Source organism: Lissotriton helveticus, chromosome 10 (genome assembly GCF_964261635.1).
Source record: "Lissotriton helveticus chromosome 10, aLisHel1.1, whole genome shotgun sequence".
NCBI lineage: Eukaryota > Metazoa > Chordata > Amphibia > Caudata > Salamandridae > Lissotriton > Lissotriton helveticus.
The window spans coordinates 1,218,807,905-1,218,832,471 of NC_136071.1; the positions used below are offsets into that span (position 1 = coordinate 1,218,807,905).

A 24,567-nucleotide genomic window follows, 5' to 3' on the forward strand; every position below is an offset into this window, starting at 1 on the left:
TCTTTCAGGCACCGGGCGGTCTTAAGCCCCTATCTTGGTGGCTATGGACCTACTGGTGACACACACCCACTCCGGCAGACCCAACATCCCTAGGTGGGCCTTCCGCTCCACCTGAGCCCAGGGGGAGCTCTCCAAGTCGTTACCCAGCAAACAATCCACAGGCATGGCTGGCCTCACAGCTACTTGTAGGGTACCTGAGACCCCCCCCCCACTCAAAGGGAATTTGGGCCACCCTGCAGTGACTTTCAGAATTGTCAGCAGCAATTATGGGGCAGACCACATGAGGGACCATCTGCTCCTCAGAAACCAAGTGACCTCTGACAGCCGTCACGCTAGCGCCGGTGTCTCGGAGAGCTTCCACCTTGTGGCCATTGATGGTCGCCCACTGCCGGTATTTTTTTGTGTTGGCAGGCAGTTGGGTTCCCGGGACCATTGTTCTGTCTCCTAGGGAGACCAGGAACATCGCTACGGGCTCCCACTCCTCTACTAGCGCTACACTGGCTACCTGGCGGGGTGGCGCACCAGGGAGTGTGGCCCTCCTGTACAGGGGACACTGGGGATCACTGGCATAGTGTTCGGGTTGCTGGCACTTATAACATTGTATGGTGCCCCTGGGCACAGGCCTACCAGTGGGGGCCTCAGTGGTTTTCACCGGGGGAGGTTGGGGACCACGTGGCGGGGTCCCTGGGCTATTGTTTTGGAGCCCTGGTGGAAACTCCCTTGGTTTACCCTGGTTCCCCCTCCCTCGCTGGCGGGGACCCTGTTCACCCCTGGCGTAGTCTCCCACTGGTCCCTTGTGGACCCGGGTGGCCACCCAGCGGTCCGCCTCTACAGCAAGCCTCCTAGGAATAGTAAGCATGCTATCAACCAAATGTTGGCGCAGTTCTGCAAAACAATGTTGGGACAAGTGCTCCCAGGCTATTAAATCCATTAACTCTTTGAAAGTAGTGACCTTGCTGCCCTTGACCCAGCCTTCCATGGCTCTGCTGTAGAAGTTAACATATTCTACCCAGGTAGTACCAGGGATCTTCTGGCACTCTCGGAACCTTTACCTGTACATCTCTGGGTTTAGCTCATACTTTGTCAATAGGGCATCCTTCATGTGACTGTATGAATTCAAAACTGCGGAGGGGAGGTCTAACAGAGTATCCCGCCCTTCGCTAAGGAATCGCCCCCACAACCCTGCTTCCCAATCTTTCTAAGGGACCCGGTGGGAGGTCATAGCTACCTCGTGGGCCTTAAACCATTGCTGTATATCATCATTTTGGAAATATTCTTTTACTACATCCTTGGGGATGTGAACCCTTGCCTCTACTGGCGAGGGCGTTGTTAGACCTGGCCGCCTTGGCGTGGGTCTCCTTACATTCCGTCCCCTATGCCACCCCGGGCCTGTCCCCTTCCTCCAGCCAAAACTCCTGCATGCTCCCTCCAGGCCCTCGCCCCATCCCCCGGGCGTATGAAACCTATCCGTAGTAAGGACTTGGAGCGTCCCCTAGTGTAGGGAAGTCCTGTTCTGAAAGGTCCCTGACTCCCTAAACCCCCCCTTACTCCCGGCCAGGAGCCCCGTGAGAGCCTGTGACATCCTGCCCGGCATTAGCTTGCCGATGCTAAGTGAGGGGGGTGGAGGAGGTTCAGCAAAGTGTCCTGTCTTCCCCCCGAGGCCGGCCCCGCTCCCCGCTGCCTGTCTGGACAGCCTGCATCAACGTGCCGAGAGCCAGGTGCCATCTGGCAGAAATCTGGTACAAAAGGGGTGGTGATGGACGGAGCATCTGAATCAATCAAACACTCACACCCAGTCAAAAGATCTGGGTTTAATCCATCACCGTTCTTTAGCCCACTCTACCACCCCAGTTCAGACATGGCTATATGCAAATCAGTCTGACCCTGTGCCTCATGGGAACAGTCCAGCCCGAACTGCCAAGCCATGTCTTCCCTGGACCGGAAACAAGCTTCCGAGGACCGGTTTCTGGCATTCCAGCCGTCTTCAGCCCGGCTTGCTTGAATCCAGTGGCAAAGTGAGCAATGGACTCACGTCTGAGCATACCCTGCCACACTTATGGCGGCCAAAAGCGGTACAAAAGGGGTGGTGATGGACGGAGCATCTGAATCAATCAAACACTGGCAGAAAGCTGGCCCATGAGAACAAGGACATCAAAGAACCGGCAGCCGGTTCAAAGGTTTTCAAAGGGGCAAAGCCCTATAACTGGGGCCCCCTCACCCAACAGGAGGAGAAGCTTTTGGGAACCCGAGCCCTGCGGACTCCGTCGCGGCTCCTCCGAATTGTACAAGGAGTACCCCCCTGTAACCAGATCTCCCCGAGCCCTGCAGACTCTGTCGCGGCTCCGTCGCTCCATACCAGGAGAACACCCGGTATCCAGCCCCCCGAGCCCTGCTGACTCCGTTGCGGCTCCTTAAGTGCACTCCCCCCATCGACGCGCCCCCCACGAACGGTGCGCCTGGCCTTGCGGACCCCAGACCAAACCGGATGGTACGAGGTGTACTCCGGCCCACACTGTTGGTGTTGCGCGAACTCTGCACATCTACGCCTGGGAGTACGAGGCGTACTCCGGCCCGCGCTGTTGGTGCGGCGTGAACTCTGCACATCTACGCCTGGGAGTACGTGGCGCGTTCCGGCCCGCACTGTTGGTGCGGCGTGAACTCTGCACATCTACGCCTGGGAGTACGAGGCGTACTCCGGCCCGCACTGTTGGTGCGGCGTGAACTCTGCATATCTACGCCTGGGAGTACGAGGCGTACTCCGGCCCGCACTGTTGGTGCGGCCCGAACTCTGCAAATCCACGCCTGGGAGTACGAGGCGTACTTTGGCCCGCACTGTTGGTGCAACGTGAATTCTACACATCGACGCCTGGGAGCACAAGGCGTACTCCGGCCCGCACTGTTGGTGCGACTCGAACATCGCAAGTCTACGCCGGGAGTACGAGGTGTACTCCGGACCCGTCCTGCTGGTGCGCAACGGGACTTCCACCCAGGACCCACATGCAAGTCGGACTCGCGACTCGACTCCCCCCGCCCAGCGGAATTGCCATTCCGAACTCGTGACCCACGAGCCAGACACCAGCGCGGCATTGGGACCCCCTCGTACCCCGCAGCTCGAGGATTGAGAGCTGTGCGCCGGGTACACCCGCATCCCTTCCACAGCACGCCCCCGGGGGGGACGAGGACTGGTGACACCAACCCGCCTTTGGGGGATTGTGACTACTGGAGAATCCCCCACACCTATCCCCCGAGCAGACTGTCTCCTGACCCCCCCTCCTGATCTAGTGTACCCCTGGACTTGTCCGAACCTGATACCCGATTGTTTATAAAGAGGCCTTGTGGTTAACCCCTTACTCACTTTGTGTATTGTCCTTTTGTGGTGGGAACTCACTGTGTGCAACTATCAACAGCTGACTCTTCCACTTGAGGGCCAGACTCCAAATGCTCAGAAACGTTCCTGGGAGAGGGAGGCCCCGGAGTAGGTAGGAGTCCATACTTCTACGGCCGGAGGCCGGCCCCCTTCCAACAGGTGGTATGCTGCCACCAGCGGGAGCTGGCTCGGATTTCCTAGCCTGGAGCTCTAGTTCCCTCAAACCTCTCTCATGTTCTAACCGAAGTATTCTCTCTTCTAGGGCCATTTTCTTGGTTGCTGTTAGAAGGGGCGATCTCAGAGGGCCAGGTTATGCTCACCCGGTCACCCCAAGACCCACCTCTCCCACAGAACTTGCCGAGTCTTATCGTGAGGTCCTCACCGGGGAGGACTCCGAGTCTAGGATCGTACACACTGAGCTTACACCACACTACGAACAGACACCACACCGTTGGATTCAAGTAACAAGTTCTTTATATAAGCAATAAAACGAAGGGAGCACTCTTATGTACACAGTGGTCGCGGTACCACAAGATCGTAGCGGAATCAGGAAGGGGGAAGCGGGACAGTCTTTTAGTATTTGGGACAGTACGAGGCGTACCCTACGCACAGCTCTCAATCCTCGAGCCGGGGGATACGGGGTGATGGTCACACTGGCTGCTCCACCTCTGTCGAGTCGGCTCGGTCGTGAGGGTGATCTCGATGATCCAGCCGGACCAGAGTACTCCTCGAGCCGCGACGAGGTCAGCAGGGCTCGATCTGGAGAAGTTCGTGAGGAGCCGCGACGATGGTTCAGTTCAGCTTGAGCCGCGACAGCGTCAGCAGGGCTCCGATGGTTTAGTTCAGCTTGAGCCGCGACAGCGTCAGCAGGGCTCGGTTGGTTCAGTTCAGCTTGAGCCACGACAGCATCAGCAGGGCTCCGAGGGTTACAGTTCAGCTTGAGCCGCGACAGCGTCAGCAGGGCTCCGAGGTTTCCAGTTCAGCTTGAGCCGCGACAGCGTCAGCAGGGCTCCGAGGTTCCAGATGAGTTCTTCTTAGGGTCAGCCGCGATCAGATCAGCAGGCTTTAGGTCCAAGATACAACTGCCCGCTAGTTGTCGGGCGGGCCCAGTTATAGTCCTGTGGCTCTTCGATCTCCGGTTGGCTCTTTGATCCCTTTGAAAGATGGGTCCGGGAATTCCCAGATGCCCAGCGGGTCTGGAGCCAGCCCTCGGGGAGGCCAGAGGGGTGATCGAAACTGGGCCACAGGGGAGGCCCAAGGGTGTGACAGATTCAGGCCCCTCAGGGGAGGTCGGAGGTGCCATCGAAACTCTCTGGCTTATCTCACTCGGGGAGCCCTTTACCCCCTGGCTGGGACTGGCGCGTCTTTGGAGTCTGGGTTTCGCTGGGGCCGAGGTCACGCTAGGCCCAAGGAGACAGGGATGTCGGGAAGGGAAGATGGCGTCCGGGCCTTGTGGGGCATGCATGGTTAGGCGCTCGGAGCCGGGCGTGGAGCGGGACAGGCAGGCCTGGTCAAGGTCTTTGGGGGATCTAGGTTTACTTGGGGTAGGACGACCAGGCTCGGGGTGTAGGCTACACTAAGGGGGAGGCTGCGCAGGGGACTCGGGGTACAGGCCTACCCTCACAGGGTGTGGAGGGACAGAGGCGACCACGCCACGAGGCCGGGTCCAACAGTTGCTAGTTCTAATCGCTCCTCCATCTTGAGTAAGGTCAGTGCTAACTCGTGTGCCCTACTTTTCTCCCTGTCCGCTTGTTCCCCTGGGGACAAGGCTCTGTCTGACACACTGCTACCTACTTCCTCTCCCTCCCGGCCAGTGGGGTCTTCCTGCTGCCCTTCTACGGTGCCATTGCCTTCTATGTGGGGGGGGGATCCCTTGCCGCCATCCAGGCCTGCAGTGCCTTCTGGTGATCTTCCTTGGTGTTAAGACCAGTTGTTGAAGTTTTAAACCCCTTACAAAAATTCCTGAGTTCCTTGTGGGAGTAGCTCTCTAGCTGCTTTTCTTCAAAGGTACAGCCCTCAACTGGCCAGGTGAAACTCATGATTCTAGAGGGTATTTATGGGAGACAATTTTTTTTTACCCACGTAAGGACAGTGGGGCAAACTAGGTGGTTGCGTTACGGTCTGCTCTCACTATGCAGTGGTCAAGTGAATCACTGTACACCAATCATAAACGCAAGTCCGTAAATCCCACCGCTGCCACCAATGTTAGACTTGACGGTCTCTAGTTGGCAGAGGGAGAGCCTCTGACCAAGTAGGAACCTACCTCATCCAGTCAACCCCTTAGATTACCTGCGCTCGCCCTTCTGGTAACATGGCGCGAGCAGTCAGACTTACTTTCGAGGCAGTGTGTAAAGCGTTTATGACGGTGCCCTGTAACCCCCCCTGGTCCCCTATAAATAGACACCACACCGGTTGTATGGAAAAATAGGTACTCTTTTTATATATATTTATCACAAGTCCACATAAGGCAACAATCCACAATGATTCGATTAAAGCAGCGACTGTAAGTATTCTTTCAAAGGGGGCAGTTCAGTTCAGAAGGAGTGCAGGTGCGGCTCTCATACTCACAGTGGCCAAGGCGAGAGGGGTGCCCTCAGATGGTACGTACGCACGTGCTTGCGAGATGTACGGTACGAGCCTCAATGAACACAGCTGGGCTCGTGGCAATAAAGGTACGATGTGTACTTCTGTACGGTCGAGCTGGTGCGAGCCGCGATGAAATCTGCTGGGCTCTGCTGGGCTCGTGGCAATGAAGGTACGACGCGTACTTCTGTACGGTCGAGCTGGTGCGAGCCACGATGAAATCTGCTGGGCTCGTGGCAATAAAGGTACTCCGGGCTCGTGGTGATGAAGGTACGACGCGTACTTCCGTACGGTCGAACTGGTGCGGGCCGCAATGAAATCTGCTGGGCTCGTGGCAATAAAGGTACTCCGGGCTCGTGGTGATGAAGGTACGACGCGTACCTCGGTACGGTCGAGCAGGTGCGAACCGCGATGAAATCTGCTGGGCTCTTGGCAATGAAGGTACAACGCATACTTCGGTACGGTCAAGCTGGTGCGAGCCACGATGAAATCTGCTGGGCTCGTGGCAATGAAGGTACGACACATACTTCAGTACGGTTGAGCTTGTGCGAGCCGCGAAGTAATCTGCTGGGCTCGTGCAGATGAAGGTACGACACGTACTTCAGTACGGTTGAGCTTGTGCGAGCCGCGAAGTAATCTGCTGGGCTCGTGCAGATGAAGGTACGACGCGTACCTTGGTACGGTCGAGCTGGTGCGAGCCGCGATGAAATCTGCTGGGCTCTTGGCAATGAAGGTACGACACATACTTCGGTACGGTCGAGCGGGTACGAGCCGCGATGAAATCTGCTGGGCTCGTGGCAATGAAGGTACGACACATACTTAGGTACAGTCAAGCTGGTGCGAGCCGCGATGTAATCTGCTGGGCTCGTGGAGATGAAGGTACGACACGTACTTCGGTACGGTCGCGCTGGTGCGAGCCGCGATGTAATCAGCTGGGCTCGTGGAGATGAAGGTACGACGCGTACTTCCGTACGGTAGAGCTGGTACGAGCCGTGATTAAATCTGCTGGGCTCGTGGTAATGAAGGTACGTCACGTACTTTGGTACAGTCGAGCTGGTGCGAGCTGCGATGTAATCTGCTGGGCTCGTGGAGATGAAGGTACGACGCTTACTTCGGTACGGTCGAGCTGGTATGAGCCGCAATGAAATCTGCTGGGCTAGTGGCAATGAAGGTACTACACGTACTTCTGTACGGTCGCGCTGGTGTGTAATCTGCTGGGCTCGTGGAGATAAAGGTACGACGCGTACTTCAGTACGGTCGAGATGGTGCGAGCCGCGAAGTAATCTGCTGGGCTCATGGCAATGAAGGTACGACGCGTACTTTGGTACGGTCGAGCTGGTGCGAGCCGCGATGTAATCTGCTGGGCTCTGCGATTGTCTGTTCACGCCGTGTACCAAAGGTCAGTCCTTCTCGCTCTCTCCTGGTCCGAAGCCATCTGCTCCACTGGGGAAAGGGGTTCAGTTGTTATAGGGCCAGAGGTCTTTGAAGTCTTTTGATCCGGCAGGGAGTTCCCCTCATTCCGGTCTTGGTTGGAGAGGTTTCGGGTTAGATGACCCCTTGGTTCTTTGAAGTGATGCGGCAGGGTCCCAGACGCTCAGCAGGACGTGGGGCCAGCCTTGTTCTTGGGCAGGACACGGCCCGGGCTATCTTTCCCCCTTATCTAGAATGCAGCTAACTAACATCCGGCTAAGGGAGTTTCCCCAGACCCTGTCACTAGTCCCAGACAGTTAATACACGTCCCAGCGGCAGCATATGGCGAGGTTTGGCTGAGGACACAGTCACTTTCCTACACGTGCCATTTCCCGACTCTGAATGTAGGAATCATCCATCATGCAGGATGTATTACTAAATTCTGAGTTCAGGGACACTAGTCACCTAATTTTACAATGTTCCCTGGTTCAGATATGTTATAGAAGGTAATAATCACAGATGCCCATGCTTGCCTATGGGCGACAGGTAGCCTTTCAGTAATGGTCACGGGAGAGTCTCTAGACCAGCATAAAAATAGGTCATATAAGGAGGCAGGTATAAAAGAGGGGAAGGAAGACCGACGCCAAGGATGCCAGGTCTAACAATAGGCAAGCAAATACACCTTTGCTCCCAGGGTTTAGCTCTGTGTGGTGTCTCCCTCTGGGAGGAGTTAGAGAAAGGTCATTCAAACAGAGAGAGAAACTGGTCCCAGGCAGGCACTGGTAAAACTCAGAAGAGAGGACACAGCCGAGGAGAGGCCAAACATTCATTGAATGGGTCGCGCAGGAGCTCGTCATAAGGTGGAAAAGACGACGGGAGACAGGGTCAAGCTGATGGATGAGGCAAGAAGGCAACAGAAGTGAAGTAAATTGAAGGGTGAGGTTCATCAGAGGGGGATAGAATGAGGTTGGGAGAAGTTGAACTGTAGAGGCGAGATATTTAGGAGGGTGAGATTAGAGGGGTGAGATCGGGATATGAAGTAGAGAGAATAAAGATAAAGGAGAGACAGCATTGAAAATGAACAAGGCGATAGAAAACAAAGAATAGAAAGGACGGTGGTAGACTAAGGAAAAGGAGAAAAGATAAGTATGAAAATTGGAATGAAAGAAAGGGTACTGGGTAGGAAAGGGACTATAATAGAAAAATGGAGAGTAAAGAAGCTTTGGGAGTGCGAGGTAGAGGGGAGGATTGAAAGTAGAGAGAAATGGAGTCAGGTATGGAGTGGATGAGCTATGGGAGTGAGATAGAAAAAGCAATTAGTGAATACGCAAGAAATGGAGAGTAAAAGAAAGAAAGGGGGTTAAATGTAGAAAGGAACGGAAAAAGGGAGGGCAAGAACTAAGAAAAGAATGATGAAACAACCAAAAGGGGATAGGTGGACCAAGAGGCGACAATAACTTGGTAGGAGACAAGAATGAGGTGGGAGAGAGAACATATTCAAGATATATTTTTATTAGAGTAAGGTTGGAATGAGAAAGAACATGGAGATTGGAGGAAGTCTGTGGAAGCGGGAAGAGGAGGACGTTGATTGAAGAGAGGAGATAGGATGAGGGGGAAGTGGAGCATAGCAGAGATAGATAAAGAAAAGAGGGGGGTAAGGAGGAGCAAGGAGAGAAGAAAAAACAAAAAAAGGGAGAAAAGGGCCCGTGAGAGAGATTGAGTGGTAGTGGATAGAGATAAGAAAAGGTGCAAGGAGCAGATAAGAGTGGCATGGAGACATCAAATAGAGTGGAATTGTAGGTAACATGATTGGGGCACAAGATGCTGTGGAGCCTATGGACGGGTGTGAGGAGCCCTCTGCGCCCCTGTAACGGGCGTCTATTACCAACCCAGTGGTGAGGGGTGCATTTTTCTGATTTGCATTAGGGCACATGGCACCCTTTTTAAGCCACTGATTGTGGCAGCTTGTACACCACCTATGCATGCATATTAAGTTGTTGAATTTGAATTTGAATTTAAAATATTTGTAGAGCGCACAACTACCAAGCGGTTTCTTGGCGCTAGGGATGCAGACCCGTGGTCAGAGCAGGAAGTAGGTCGCTAGTGAGGGAAGGCTTGAGAGAAAAGGAAGGTTTTGAGGGCTTTTCTGAACTCTAAATAATGGGAGGAAGACCTAAGGGAAAGAGGGAGAGTGTTCCAGAATACAGGGGCGAGGGTGGAGAATTTCATACCTCCCAGTTTCTTCCTCCTAAATCGAGGAACCGAGAGAAGGAATTGGGAGGAAGAGCGCAGCTCTCTACAAGGAAGATAGGCCTTGATTTCAGAATTAATAAATGCAGGGGCCGTCCCTGCCCGGGCCTGAAAGGTGATACTGCCCATCTTAAAGAGGGAGCGTTCCCGAATGGGAAGCCAGTGTAAGGCTTTGAGTAACGGGGTGACGGGATGGGATTTAGGGAGGTTATATACAAGTCGGGCGGCCTGGTTCTCAACCAGCTGAAGTCGCCGTAAATCACAAGCAGCGATACCAGAATATAGAACGTTGCCGTAGTCAATACGGGAGATGACCATGGCTAAAAGAATGAGTTTGAGGACAGAAAGGGAGAAGAAGCGATAAATCTTTCGGATGGTGCGAAGAGTCATAAAGCAGGAGGAAACAACAGAACTAATCAGGGAGTGCAAGTTGAGATGGTTGTTCAATTTTATCCCTTAAGTCTTTACTGAAGTGGAGGGATCAGCGCATACAGGCTTAGCTGCAGTGCACAGAGCACCTGCATTGCCGCACATGGAAGGTAACAATTAGTTGGGAACATTTCTCCTGACTAACTAATTTTCCCACCTGCCCGGGTGCAAAGGTGCCAGGAGGCAGGGGGATGGCTGTTCCTTCCTTTGGGAGGCAGACTGGATACATATCAGAGGTGGAGCAGCCTTTGAAACTCACTGAATTAATGCACCACATCACTAGCCAGCCTGGGAGGGAGGAGGTGAGACCTCTTTCTTGACTCCTGGGAGTGTTCACACTGCCTGGCAGGGGCCAGGATCCTGTCTTAGCTGCAGCCAGCACAGGCTGCCAGAGCAACTTGGAAGCTAGCCACCTGGATACATGCCACATCACCCGGGGAACAAGATTCATATCACGGGTGAGGAGGCATGTTGACACACCCACCTTGTCCTGTGCAGCCTGCTGTCTCACATAAGTACACTCAGTTCTCCCTGTGCAGCCACTTCTCTGACGCCAGTACACCCTGTGCAGCCACTTCTCTGACATCAGTATGCCCAGTACAGCCTGTGCAGCCACTTCTCTGACACCAGTACACCCTGTGCAGCCACTTCTCTGACGCCAGTACACCCTGTGCAGCCACTTCTCTGACGCCAGTACACCCTGTGCAGCCACTTCTCTGACGCCAGTACACCCTGTGCAGCCACTTCTCTGACGCCAGTACACCCTGTGCAGCCACTCCTCTGACATCAGTATGCCCAGTACATCCTGTGCAGCCACTTCTCTGACGCCAGTACACCCTGTGCAGCCACTTCTCTGACATCAGTATGCCCAGTACATCCTGTGCAGCCACTTCTCTGACGCCAGTACAACCTGTGCAGCCACTTCTCTGACATCAGTATGCCCAGTACATCCTGTGCAGCCACTTCTCTGACGCCAGTACACCCTGTGCAGCCACTTCTCTGACATCAGTATGCCCAGTACAGCCTGTGCAGCCACTTCTCTGACGCCAGTACACCCTGTGCAGCCACTTCTCTGACGCCAGTACACCCTGTGCAGCCACTTCTCTGACGCCAGTACACCCTGTGCAGCCACTTCTCTGACGCCAGTACACCCTGTGCAGCCACTTCTCTGACATCAGTATGCCCAGTACAGCCTGTGCAGCCACTTCTCTGACGCCAGTACACCCTGTGCAGCCACTTCTCTGACATCAGTATGCCCAGTACAGCCTGTGCAGCCACTTCTCTGACGCCAGTACACCCTGTGCAGCCACTTCTCTGACATCAGTATGCCCAGTACAGCCTGTGCAGCCACTTCTCTGACACCAGTACATCCTGTACAGCCACTTCTCTGATGCCAGTACACCCTGTGCAGCCACTTCTCTGACATCAGTATGCCCAGTACATCCTGTACAGCCACTTCTCTGACGCCAGTACATCCTGTACAGCCACTTCTCTGACGCCAGTACATCCTGTGCAGCCAGCAGTCTGACATCAGTGCACTCAGTTCACCCTATGCATCCCGCAGTCTGACATCAGTGCACTCAGTTCACCCTGTGCAGCCCGCTGTCTGACAGAGCTAGACCTGTACATTGGAACCTAATCAAAAAAGTGTCACCATCTTGAAAGAATATCCCTGTATATTTGCCGGTACTCTGTATGCTCCATTAGTTGTGTGTATGCAAAGTATCCATATGAAACCCATATCGTCGACATCAACCCTCATCTAAAAATAATACCATAAACAGTCGCCATCTTGAAAGAGTATCCTTGGACACATACCGCTACTCTGTTTACTCCTATAATTGTGTGTATGCCGCTCATCTAGAGATAGTGCCATCTTATAATTGCCACCGTTCTGTGTGCTACCACAGTTATATATGTATGGCAAGTATATATACGCACACGATGTCGCTAATATTCATCCGAAAGCAAATCAATAAAGGGGATCAACATAATCTACTTTGCTGACGTGCAAGAATGAAAAACCTAAGTGTCATATGCCTCGCCGTTGTAAATTGTCACTTGTAGGGTCAATAATAAAGACCCCCGGAAAAAAAGAATACCCGTTATAAGAATCCACAAAACCCATTATTATTGTTCAATGTTCATTGGCAAAGATGGTGTCCTAATATGGCCTCCACAGTTATATTAGCACCGCAACTCATCTTCTTCAAATCAGAAGGCAGCGCGTCCCACTCCCACAAATCCTGTCCCTCATGTGTTTACTATACACATTTGAGCAAAGTACATAGTGTTTGCATCAATTGCAATATTCATGCCTCACAGTTTGCAGCATGTTCACATGCCATTGCAATCTTGTATATATTCATTACCTCTATATTCTAGACTCTCATTGGGACCAGAGTGAACTCCTACAATAAATTCTTTATACAATCTATTCTCCTTGTAAATATTACAGTTCTTGATCTGTATTACGACCCTGCTCCACAGCTTTGAGACGCATTATCCAATAGGCCGCCTTGCGTCCTAAAGTCAGTTCCCCATGGACGGGTCTCTTTGATGCACAATTGCACCATAGTTTAGGTTGGTGTTGTAGCCCACTGTGAGGCGATTAGAAATACACTTCGAAGTATCTTCAGAATTGCACCGCATTCCCAATCGATCAATGAATGTAACATTGATTCTATTTTGGAAAGAGAACGGGCCCCCTGAAATTAGGATACAAACCCTGTCAGGGAAATTACTTCATTGGGAAACAGGAACACCGGGCACAGTGTGTTTAAACTAAGGTTGACATGTAACCTCTAAACTTTCTTACCATACATTCAGTCCAGACATAAGTACTATTGTACAAGATATATGAATATTTTATTATTTTCTTTTAAATATTCTTGTATCTTTATCAAATAGAAAATGTTTTTATATAAATATGTAAACTATGATAAATAGATTTACAATCTTAATATTTTACGAACCACATGTATACTTTTACTTGAACATTTCCTTGAACAGTAGATACATTTCTTTTTTTTTCTCAATTGATTTCAAGACTGTTTGTATCTAATAACACCATTATCAAACATTTTCAGTTCATTTACATATATGACTTTGTTCCTTATTTTTGATTTTCTATATAATTAAAAAAAGAGATGTGTAAAGAAGCTCTTAAATCACAATTAGCTTAATGTGCAGAAACTGGTGGTTTGTTTCAATACAACGCGTTTCGGCTAGGCCTTCATCGGGAACTCCGTTGCAGTGGTTACTAAACAGAAGAGATATATTAACACAATTATAGTCTAGAGTTTAGATGTCCTATTGTATAATTAAAAAAACGTTTTGAAACTATAAGTACCCCTATCAATCAAAGAGATCTAGTCAAAAGTTTCTATCCTCGAGTCAGTATCAAACCACGACAGTGTGTGAAAACTACAGGTGCTCAGACGATAGATTTCCAGCATTATCCAAGGTTCTGATTGGATGCTGTTAATGTGACAACAGAAGACAAACCCAAATAAAATAGATCATGAAAGTGAAATAGTGTATGTTTTCAGTGATTAGAACCAAACTTCCCAACATATATACAAAAAATGAAATGAAATAGAAAAAAAGTTGATTCTCCTGTTTACTGCTATCTCAGATGCTTTTATTATTTTCGAGCAAAGGTATAAAGTTATAATTGTGATGCCTACCTCGTTTATATGTAGATGACACATTCCTGAGCAGAAATAAACCTATAAATTGTCTTGATATACAGTGGCTGTAATGGAAGAGTAAAAAGGGGCACTGTTGTAAGCTCCTTTTCTACTGGTCAATTTTAGGTTACAGCTCTATTTTAATTATGAATTAGTACCTTTTTTTTATTAAAAACTTGTTTTTTGTTTTTGGACCACAGAGTAGTTTTTATATTTTTATTGCCCTATTAGCAAGCCCTCACCGACATGCGTTAGCGCCAGCTTTCGGGCGATAGCTGGCACTTTCTCCTTCGCCTTGCATGTCAGCGATAGTCATCGCTAATGACATGCAAGGTAGGCGTTGCTTACCTGAACTCCATGTAAATAGTCGTTAACACAACTTTGCACTATCATCAATGCGGCCCCGGACCTGCACAGCGATCATGAAAGTCGCGCTAAACCCTGTTTTTCGCATGTATTTAACGCCTGAATATAATATGACTGAACCATCTTTCCAATGTGAGGTGGATTGATGGGTTAAGTCTACACTTGCGTATTAGAAAGCTTTTTCATATCGCTATAATTTTAACGCAGGATTACTCCCGCTATGATAGGTTTTGACCACTAACGCTGGATTTTACATCGCCCTGTTAGCGGCGTGCTGAATATACGCCACTAACAGGGCGATGTAATCCAGCGATAGACAGCGATAATAAAAACCTCGCTAAACGAGGATTCCGATATTTATCGCATTTCGTTGCTAATATGCCCCGTTAATCTGGGAAACTTTTAACCTAATTGTTAGACCTAGCACCTTGGTGTGAGTCTCCCTTCCACTTTTTGCTGATGTGCCTCAGATGTTTTGCTGGTGTTCGATGCTCAGGGCACTGCACCACGGCCAATCCGTGCCGCAGTGCAAGTGCTCCCAATGTAAAATGTGTATGTAATTGATTTCCACGATTGGCTTATTTGGTTTACTGTCAGTCCCCAGTAAAGTGCACGAGGAGTGCTGGGGCTTGTAGATACAAATGCTGCTAGTAGGCCTGCAGCGCTGGTTGCGCCAAGGCCTGAACGGCGCCTCGCCCCATGAGCTGCATCAACCCCGGATCGCCGCAACCCTCCACAGTCCTGCTCCCCCGCCTCGCACCTCGAGGGGGATCGAGCCAGAGAGATCCTCTGGAGAACCGTCGGCCTCGTCCCGGGTCCGCCCTCACCAGTAGCCACGCCTGAAATGCCTCGGACTTCCACAAGCCAGGTACACTTAAACTCCGTCTCGAGTTCATATCGGATCCAGGGTCCGCAACGTTCTTATTTCCCTGTCATCGTACCTTGCTGAACAACGAACATTCAAAGACTAAGCTTGCCTATTGCAATCTGGTGGCCTCAAATCGCTAAACGTTATTGTTGGTCTTGTGATAATCCTGCTTGAACATACCTTTTCTATAAAGTATACGTATTTTTGATACAACCATACGACTGGTGTCCCTTTGTGGTGGGTCAGTGGGTTTACTGTGCGTGGTCATAAATGCTTAACTTACTATCGCCCTGAGGATTAGCCTTGCCTGCTCGCGCCACAATACCTAGAGGGTGAGCAGGGGTTATTCGAAGGAGTAGTTCCCTTGCCCTGACTGGAAGTGAGGGTCCCTGCTTGTCACAAGTGCATACCTGTGCCAACCAGAGACCTCCGGTTCCAACACTAATAATAACATAATTCAAGAGAAATAGGGACTCTCCCAAGCAGCAGGCATGGTTCAGAACAAAGGTGTCTCTTAACAGCATGCTGTCCCATGCTGAGCCCAGTGTCCTGAGGGCATGTAGGAAGGGTGTGATTCTATCTTGTCATTAGGAGAGGTCACTCCATATCTCCCTGTGCCTAATGGCATCTGACAAACCCTGCCTGGATAGCCAAACAGATATGTACTGAGGTACTGGGTTTTTAAGAACCGGCACAGAACCGGTAACCCAGCGGTGTCAGGGTACACCCAGAGACCTCGGGTTCTTCCTGATCCAGACCACAGAAACTCAGAGTCTTCTAGGTGAAGTCAAAGACGGATTTTATTGGCTGCAACCAAGGTAACAAGTGTCCTAGAAGTACAACACACGGGGAAGTATATTCTCAGGAGACTGCTGCAATTTACGAAGTCAGGCTTCTCTCTTTATACAGAATATTCGGCTTCAGGCAAACATTCTTCGAATTTGTAATATATAATTTACGGGTTTTGGTTACAAAAGAAAAGCAGAGTCATGATGACATGTACATATTTCACGTCGTGCTGCCCATAACAAATCACCTCGCAAGGCCCAACACTTCATCAGATATCGCTGGACCCTCAATAAAAACGGGCACCTCCCCATCATAAAGGAAATTAAGAAAAGGAGTGGAGACAGATGTGAGCGAGATACGGCAGGTGTGCGTGCTGAAATGGTTTTATGGCTTGTTGAGCCTTGATGCTATCTTGTTCGGCCACTGGAAGGGGAACTGACCTAACGAGTTTGGCCTGGGGCAATGGTTCCAACTTGTACAGGTCATAGGAAAGTCGATTAAGGAGTATGTGTCCTTGTGGAATTGAATTCAGCTGGATTAAGGCCTATGTAAAGGGCAACACATAAATGGAAGCCAAGGGTTCAGAACGCAAATGACGATTTCGAGGTGAAATCGTCACTCGAATGTGCTGAAAATATATGTACATGGTGAGCTCGTCATTCTCGGTCTTTTGATACCAAATTCGTCATGTTTCGACGAAGTTTTAATTCTCAAGTCCAGAACGATTATACGAATCCAGAATTTTCAGAACCTCAGTACAATGCATGAATACCACCACAATTCAATGCGTTTTGTATAAATATTGCGTTGCTGATGCAGCTATGTATTTGGATTGGTTGTGGGTCCATACAATAAATTCTGTGTTTCCACTTAGTACAACAGATGCACTCATTTGATAATGATGTTATATTTCACAACAGTCGCGGGTGCACGGTGGAGGGGTGTGTTGGCTGCACACTACAACCAGTTGTTTATTATATTTTATAGCCCTGAAGAAGTCGTGGGTTACTCCCTGTACGACGAAACACGTGCTGGCTGGGCATTAAAGAAAGAAAATAAAGAACACGATAAGGAACCTTTGTGTATTATTTTGTGAACTTCAAATGTGTAGGATCTAGCGTGTGCTCAGGGTCTTGGTTACTTTATGCCAAAGATCTTTTAGATCTGTGTTCAAGGAGGTGAGGTGAATCTTCCTTCCCTTGGAGCAAAGCAAAATATATATTATTGTCTTTGTTCACATCAATACTTCCAATTAATCCTTTGCAGCAAACTGTCTGGTACCAGTCAGTGCACCCAGTTAATCCACTGCAACCAGCTGCCTCACACCAGTGTACTCACTTCATCCTCTGCAACCAGCTGCCTCACACCAGTGTACTCACTTCATCCTATGCAGCCAGCTGTCTGACACCGATGCATGCACTGCATCCTGTGCACCCTGCATTGCATTTCACCTGTACACCTAGTAAATCCTATAAACACCAACTGTCTGGACCAGTACACCCAGTTCATCCACTGCAACCAGCTGCCTCACACCCCTGTGTACTCACTTCATCCTATGCAGCTAGCTGTCTGACACCTGTACACTCAGTTCATCTTTTGCAGCTTGCATAGCATGTCACTGTTACTACCGTACATCCTGTGCAGTCATCTTTCTGACACCTGTACACCAAGTACACCCTGTACAGCCAACTCTCAGGTATCAGCACACTCAGTTCATCCTCTGCAGCCAGCCCTTTGACACCAGTACCCCCAGTACACCCAGTAGATCCTGCTTAGCAAGCTGTCTTGTATCAGTACACTCAGTTGATCCTGTGCAGCCAGCTGTTCACACTAGTACACCCAGGACATCCTGTGTAGCGAGTAGTTGGATACCAGTGCACTCAGTTCATCCTGTGAGTGACTAGCACCACTGCACTTTCATGGTGTGAGAGTGACTCTTCATGGTGCTGTTGCTCAGATATGAATTTACCTTAAAGAAATTAAAGGCAAGATGCGTTTCACAAAACAGGAACAAGTTGTTTTAATTAAACACCGCGGTCGAGAGTCTCGACAGAATGCGTTGGAAGAAAGTCTCTTGGGGTGCAAAGTTTTGACTGGTTTTATGCACATCTTGGGAAGTACCATGAACTGATTTCTGCAGTCTTAAAAGTCATTACACTCGCAAACTAACAAGGTTGGGCATCTGATAAAGACACAGATGGCTCTCGACCTCGGGGTGAGCTAGTGTGGAGCAGTGCGTACATGTGCCGATGTCCGACATGAGGAACGTGTGATCTTTATGTGTGGTGTGCATGTTATTTCCCGATAGGCTGAGTGTTTCTAACTACATGTGGCAGCTAGCTTTGTGGTATTTGTGGGGAACACCATCCTTTGTACAATGGTGTTTTACTGGGGCCAATTGTCATGGTCCTGTTTGTTGTGGTGCAACTACCTATCTGTGGGATCGATCAAGGTATTCCCTCGGCCTGCGTTTATCTTTGGGTTCAGAGAGACCCCACCTGTGACCGGATATTCGATAGGTGTGGGAGCGCATCGCAGGGCCTGTCTGACAACGTATCTCCAACTCGGGGTTGATGGGGAGGTCACCTTGGGTGAATCCGACAGCAATGATGTGAGTTCATTGGAACTCCTAAGAATAATATTGCAGTCACTTTTGTCTTTCTTATCGACATTCTCAGTAGCTTGTGTACAGTTGTCATAGCATACATTGGTATTGTTTTTACCCACATTGACATGGTTATGCATTCCTAGATCATGATGTACATTGACATCGCTTTTACTGGTAACAACGTTGTCGTCTGTACATGGATTATGGCATACATTGGCAGTGATTATGCCGGTATCATCGCTGTTGTGCAGACATAGATTATGACACACATTGATATTGTATTTATGAGCATTGACATTGTCATACGGGCACAGGTTATGGCATAAGTTGGCATTTCATTTATTGGTGTTGTCGTTGTCAGGCCCGAACACATCATGGTACTCATTGACACCGTATTTACCCATTCCAACAGTGTAAGAGTGACTAACAACACTGCACCTTCCTGGTGTAAGAGTGACTACCACCACAACACCTTCATGGGGTAAGAGTGACTAACACCACTGCACCATCATGGTTTAAAAGTGACTTACACCACTGCACCTTCATGATGTAAGAGTAACTACCACCACTGCACCTTCATGATCTAAGAGTAACTACCACCACTTCGCCTTCATGATGTAAGAGTGACTACCACCACTGCACCTTCATTGTGTAAGAGTCTCAGGCTTGTAATGTATTGTACAAAACAGAAATTGTTATGTTGACACGATCTCCGCCTTCAATCCAACTCTGCCTCCAAACAGTTTAACTACTTGTGAGAGTTCTTTGAATACATTTTCTATAATAATTTGTTGTGCATGTTTCTTTTGTTTTCAGTTTCTCACATTAGGACATTTTTGCCAAAGTAATTCCATCCCAGCTACCTTATCAACAAATTTGCAAGATGACTTGAGAATCAACAGGAAGGTCATGTTGACGAACCCTCTGAAAGACATCCTAGAGGGAGCAAATCACACCCAGATGAACGGTGGACCAGATGAAACTGAGCAACAAGTAATTAAGATCTTCAGTGAAGTAGATAAGCTCATGCCCAAAGTTACATTCACTCACCTGGACAGTACAACATGCACTGAAAAGAGCAAGGTGTCCATCCTAAGCCCCAAAGAGAGATACTGCATCGGCGACGAGGTGACGGTACAGCTCGACATGCATGACTACTTGGGCAACAGGAAGAAATATGGAGGTGACATGCTGCGAGCAAGAATCTACTCACCGGATCTCATGGCAGGAGCTTCTGGGAGGATCACAGACTTACACAACGGAACGTATCATGTTCAATTTACCTTATTCTGGGCAGGAATAGTGAAAATTTCCCTCTTTCTGATCCACCCAAGTGAAGCTGTGGCAACTCTGTGGAGGGCAAGACATTCTGGCTTTAAGTATGTTGCTCACAAGGTGAAATTTATCAATGCAACACATAGTATTGAAGCCAAGTGTGCCTATGACTTGGACACTGAAGAGGAAGTATGCAACATAATGGAGAACAGGGATGAGTATCCATTCTACTGCATCAGGCCGGCTCACATGCCGTGTGCCACCATAACGCAGATGACAAGCTACTTCACACACGAGTCCTACTTCACTGACCTGGAACGGCCACTCTTCGACAGGTAGGTCCATAAATGATCTTCCTATACAGTGCTGATGAAACAGCCCTAATAGTTGTGGCATTACTGTGGGTACTACTTCACCACCACTGAGTGTCTATTCTTCAACATAAAAGTTCTCAATATAGAACTTCCACTTAATTTAAGAATCCTTCGTTATAGATGTACCGTACCATGGACCATTCCTGACTATCAGTATGGTGTCTCCTTAGACAGGTTGGCTCTCCCAGGTACGGTCTTAACTCTTTGACCTTGCCTTGGACACTCTCAGGTACAGTCCAAACTCTTTGACCTTGCCTTGGACACTCTCGGGGGATTGTGGTGGCTTTGGATCGGTACGGGGGGAGGTAGACTCTCTGGGTTCTGTTGGTGAGGAAGGAAGTGATCCAGTCCAGGGTTTTGCCTCAAATCCTTGTGTCATGGAGGCGTGTGCACAGGGTATGGTGGGAGACGGTGTCGAAAGCGGCCAAGAGGTCCAGGAGGATGAGGGCTACGGTTTCACTGAATAGACGGTTTGCAGAGTCAGGAGAGGTGTAGGGCTGTGAGAGTTTGATATGTGAGTGATGGCAACGCCTCATCCTGCCTGTCTTTTGTTTGTGGTCCAGGTGTTGTGTTGTGTATCCTGCAGAGGATGTCAAGGGCTAACAAACTGTCTGATGTCTGTGATGAAGGTTACCTTGACCTTCCGTATTCACACCCTGTTTATTTTGTTTGATGTTACTTGTCTGTTTTTTTCTGTTTTACATTTTTTCATACCATCTGCACCTTGTTTATTTACTCCTCATCCACGATGGCTGACCTTGTGTGTCTGTCTTCTATTTCTCTACTCATTGTTTTTTGTGGTGACTTGATCCTCACTTGTATTCCTCTCATTTTTTATGTACGTTTTAATTTTTCTACTTGATTCTACCTGTTCCTTCTTCATTACGCTATTTTTTACTTTCAATTCATTTGCACCCTGGTATCCTCTATCTTCTCTCAAGATGGCTGCCCCCGCATGTTCGTTTTCCATTTTTTGATTTATTGCCTGCTGTAACTGATATGATGTTTTTTTACAAGTGTTATCATTTCCATCCACATTCTGTGTATACTTCCGGTATTTCTTTGACGCTAGGACTATTCCGTTTGTTCCACTCGTTATAGTCTATCCCGCTTGAGTCCCTTGTTTATTTCTATCACTTACGTCACACTGCCTGTCATTTCCGCTTTTTCACTCGGAATTCGTTACCCGTTTGACTGACACGAGATGTGTCTTTCCTTTGAACTATCCGGTAAGCACGGAACATATTGTTCCCTTTGATAAACGTCACCCGGGCTACTAACGTATGTATTTTTGGCATTTGTATTTTGTTAAATTTCACCTTATCCATTAACCTTTCTCAATCGGAACTCACTTTGTTTTGATTATTGTTCCACCCCCGGAGACCTTCGACTTCGTTTAAGCATGTTTTTATTTCATTCTTTCAACACGTTTCTGTTTTTTCCTTTATTTAGCCTTCACCTAACCCGTGTTTCACACGCGCCTCCCTGCACGTTGTTTTTTACATCCTATACCGTTCACAGATTCGACTTACTGCTCGATAACCTTGTCAACTTATCGCGCACCTTGACACGTTTTAAATATAGCTTCACGTTTGTCTTTCCTCAACGCACTTGTTTAAGCATTTTTTATTTTTATTTTCCACCACGTTCCTGTTGTATTCTTCGTTTTTACTCACCCTGTGTTTAGCACACACTTTCCTGCACGCATTTATTTATTTCTCTTACATTGTTACTGACCCGATTCACTGCATGCGATTCTTTTTAACCGTTTGTCCACTTTTTGCCACGTTTTTAAGCACAGCTTCGCGTTCGTTTTTCGCCTTGATGCACTTGTACCCTTGAGGCGTTTCCGCTCCCTGAACCTTTGCACTTTTTTTCAGATTGTGAACTGTCCCCTGATGAAGGGCCACTGTCCTGAAAAGCATAGGGATATTATCAATGCAATTGGATATTTTTGAATTCAAATTGACTACATATTTCTTCTACGAAGTTACTATGATTAAAATATGTGACTTTCTAAATAAACATACCAGATACTGATTACTGACGACCAGTATATCTTCATTTACTACTCTGGTTACTTTCATAAAACTGTTCTTGAAGGAGAACCCATCTCCACTGGAGTGCCATTGGAAGCGGTGTAGGTAGCTCCTGCACTCCCCCTGTTCTTTTGTTGAAATTTGGAGCCCCCATCGGCCAGAGAGGGACTCTTTCCTTGGCACCCGAAGCCACGACGACAATCGTATTTAAGTAGATCCTTGTTGAACTTGTACATAAGGTGTGCCGCCATCCCTTTTACATTGTCTATGAAAGTTACCTCCCCATCATGAGTCATGGAGTACCAAGTGTGGTCACTGAAAACAAGCGGTAGTATCCGTTGCATGGGTTGGGGTCAGCGGTGGCATGGATAGGTTGCCATGGACGCTAGTACAATCAGACTAGCTGGACCCTATGGGCTAAGGGTCTATATCAGTCTATCAGTGCCCCTGACACTCCTCAACCTTCTCCGACAGAGTCTATATCTATATCTACAAAATCACTAGCATTCTCATACACACACTGTAAGACATCAGGTTACTGGTTGAGGAGGCTGAAACCCTACTCAAGCTGCAGTTACAATTCCTGTCAGGGTGAAACACAAGTAAACCCCGAATTCCCCTGGGCTCACCTGTCTCATTGCTCGGCACTAAAGCAGTCAGGTGTAACTTAGAGACACTGTGTAAAGTATTTATGCAGCTCTCAAACAGAAATAAAGTGAAAACACAACAATTTAGAAAAATAGAGTAAAATGTAATCAATTATTTGACAACAAAACAACAAAAAGCCAATTACTAGAACCGGTGATATGCAATGTTAAAGATTAGGTAAACAAAGTGCTTAAACTCACAAAGTGCCAATGGTGGTAATCTGGCCATGTCGTATCAGAACGTAGTCACAAATTCAGGCTGAACTTAATGGAGTGCGGGCCGGACACAGAGCCTCGTTTTCAAGATGTTGACGCACGACAGAGCAGCAAGCCTTTCTGCTGCACTGCTGAGGGTCAAAATAAAAGGCCAGGATTGCACTGTATCTACAAGGTATGGTGTATTCCTGTCTTTCTCCCCTGTGATGCTGCACAAACAGCAGCTCTGCGCCAGCGCAGACAACCTTGCATCATTTTGCAAGGGCGCCTGTGCTGAGGGGATGATTGCTTCTGTGCAGGAAGGGACACATTTCTACGCAAAAACAATCATTAAAGGCTTCTTTGTCTTTCCATGCATACTGCAGAATGGAGCACTCATAGAAAAAGTAAAAAAGTGAGGAGAAAAAAAAGTATTTCTCTTCGTGATGCCTCGCTACTCGGATTCTGATGCATTCCCGGGTTTACAAAATGTTGTAAATCTGGTAAGCGTCACGTTACATGATGTTGCTGGAGAACACCCACAGCAACATCCAAGGAACACATTCATGCAGAGTTATGCGTAAGAAGGCAACATATTGACAAGGACATGAAAAGTCACGCAGGGTGACTTTACATGGCCTTATAAATATGGGGAAGCCCGTTGAGCTGCTGGTGAGTCAATAAAAGTGCAGCATTGGCGGTACAATGGGCTTGTAAATAATCCCACAATGTCCATGTGAGGCCCACCGAACAAAGTAAGTTAAATCCTGGTTGAGGAGCGTTGAAAGGTCCTGTGCTGAGGATGCGTCGCACACCGGCAAGCGTGAGGTCCTGTGTTGAGGATGCGTTGCACACGGACAGGCACGAGGTCCTGTGCTGAGGATGCGTCGCACAGCAGCAGGCGCAAGGTCCTATGCTGAGGATGCGTCGCACACCGGCAGGCGTGAGGTCCTGTGTTGAGGATGCGTCTCACAGCAGCAGGCGCAAGGTCCTATGCTGAGGATGCGTCGCACACCGGCAGGCGTGAGGTCCTGTGTTGAGGATGCGTTGCACACCGACAGGAACGAGGTCCTGTGCTGAGGATGCATCGTACACTGGCAGGCGCAAGGTCCTATACTGAGGATACGTCGCACACCGGCAGGCACGAGGTCCGGTGCTGAGGATGCATTGCACACAGGCAGGTGCGAGGTCCTGTGCTGAGGATGCATCGCACACAGGCAGGTGCGAGGTCCTGTGCTGAGGATGCGTCACACAGCAGCAGGCATGAGGTCCTGTGCTGAGGATGTGTCACACAGCAGCAGGTGCAAGGTCCTGTGCTGAGGATGCGTCGCACACCGGCAGGTGCGAGGTCCTGTGCTGAGGATGCGTCACACACCGGCAGGCGCGAGGTCCTGTGCTGAGGATGCGTCGCACACCGGCAGGCGCGAGGTCCGGTGCTGAGGATGCATCGCACACCAGCAGGTGCAAGGTCCTGTGCTGAGGATGCGTCGCACACCGGCAGGCGCGAGGTCCTGTGCTGAGGATGCGTCGCACACCTGCAGGTGCGAGGTCCTGTGCTGAGAATGCGTCGCACGTCAGCGGTTCCAAGGAGTTGCGAGATCCTGCATCGGGGATGTGTCATGCAGTGGTGGATCCGAATTGAAGCTGAGAGGCAATACGTTGCACTGCTTCAGTT

At 49.1% G+C, this 24,567-nt stretch overlaps 1 protein-coding gene across 5 annotated transcripts in view; it reads left to right on the top strand.

The window, feature by feature from the left end:
• LOC144784984 (NXPE family member 4-like) overlaps window positions 1-24,567 on the top strand; it is a 228,935-nt gene that overhangs the window by 68,001 nt on the left and 136,367 nt on the right. For all 5 annotated transcript variants that reach the window (XM_078664106.1, XM_078664107.1, XM_078664108.1 and 2 more), the window contains exon 3: window positions 19,179-19,972. In XM_078664106.1, the coding sequence (XP_078520232.1) occupies window positions 19,179-19,972 (794 nt within the window). The remainder of the gene's footprint in view (window positions 1-19,178; window positions 19,973-24,567) is intronic.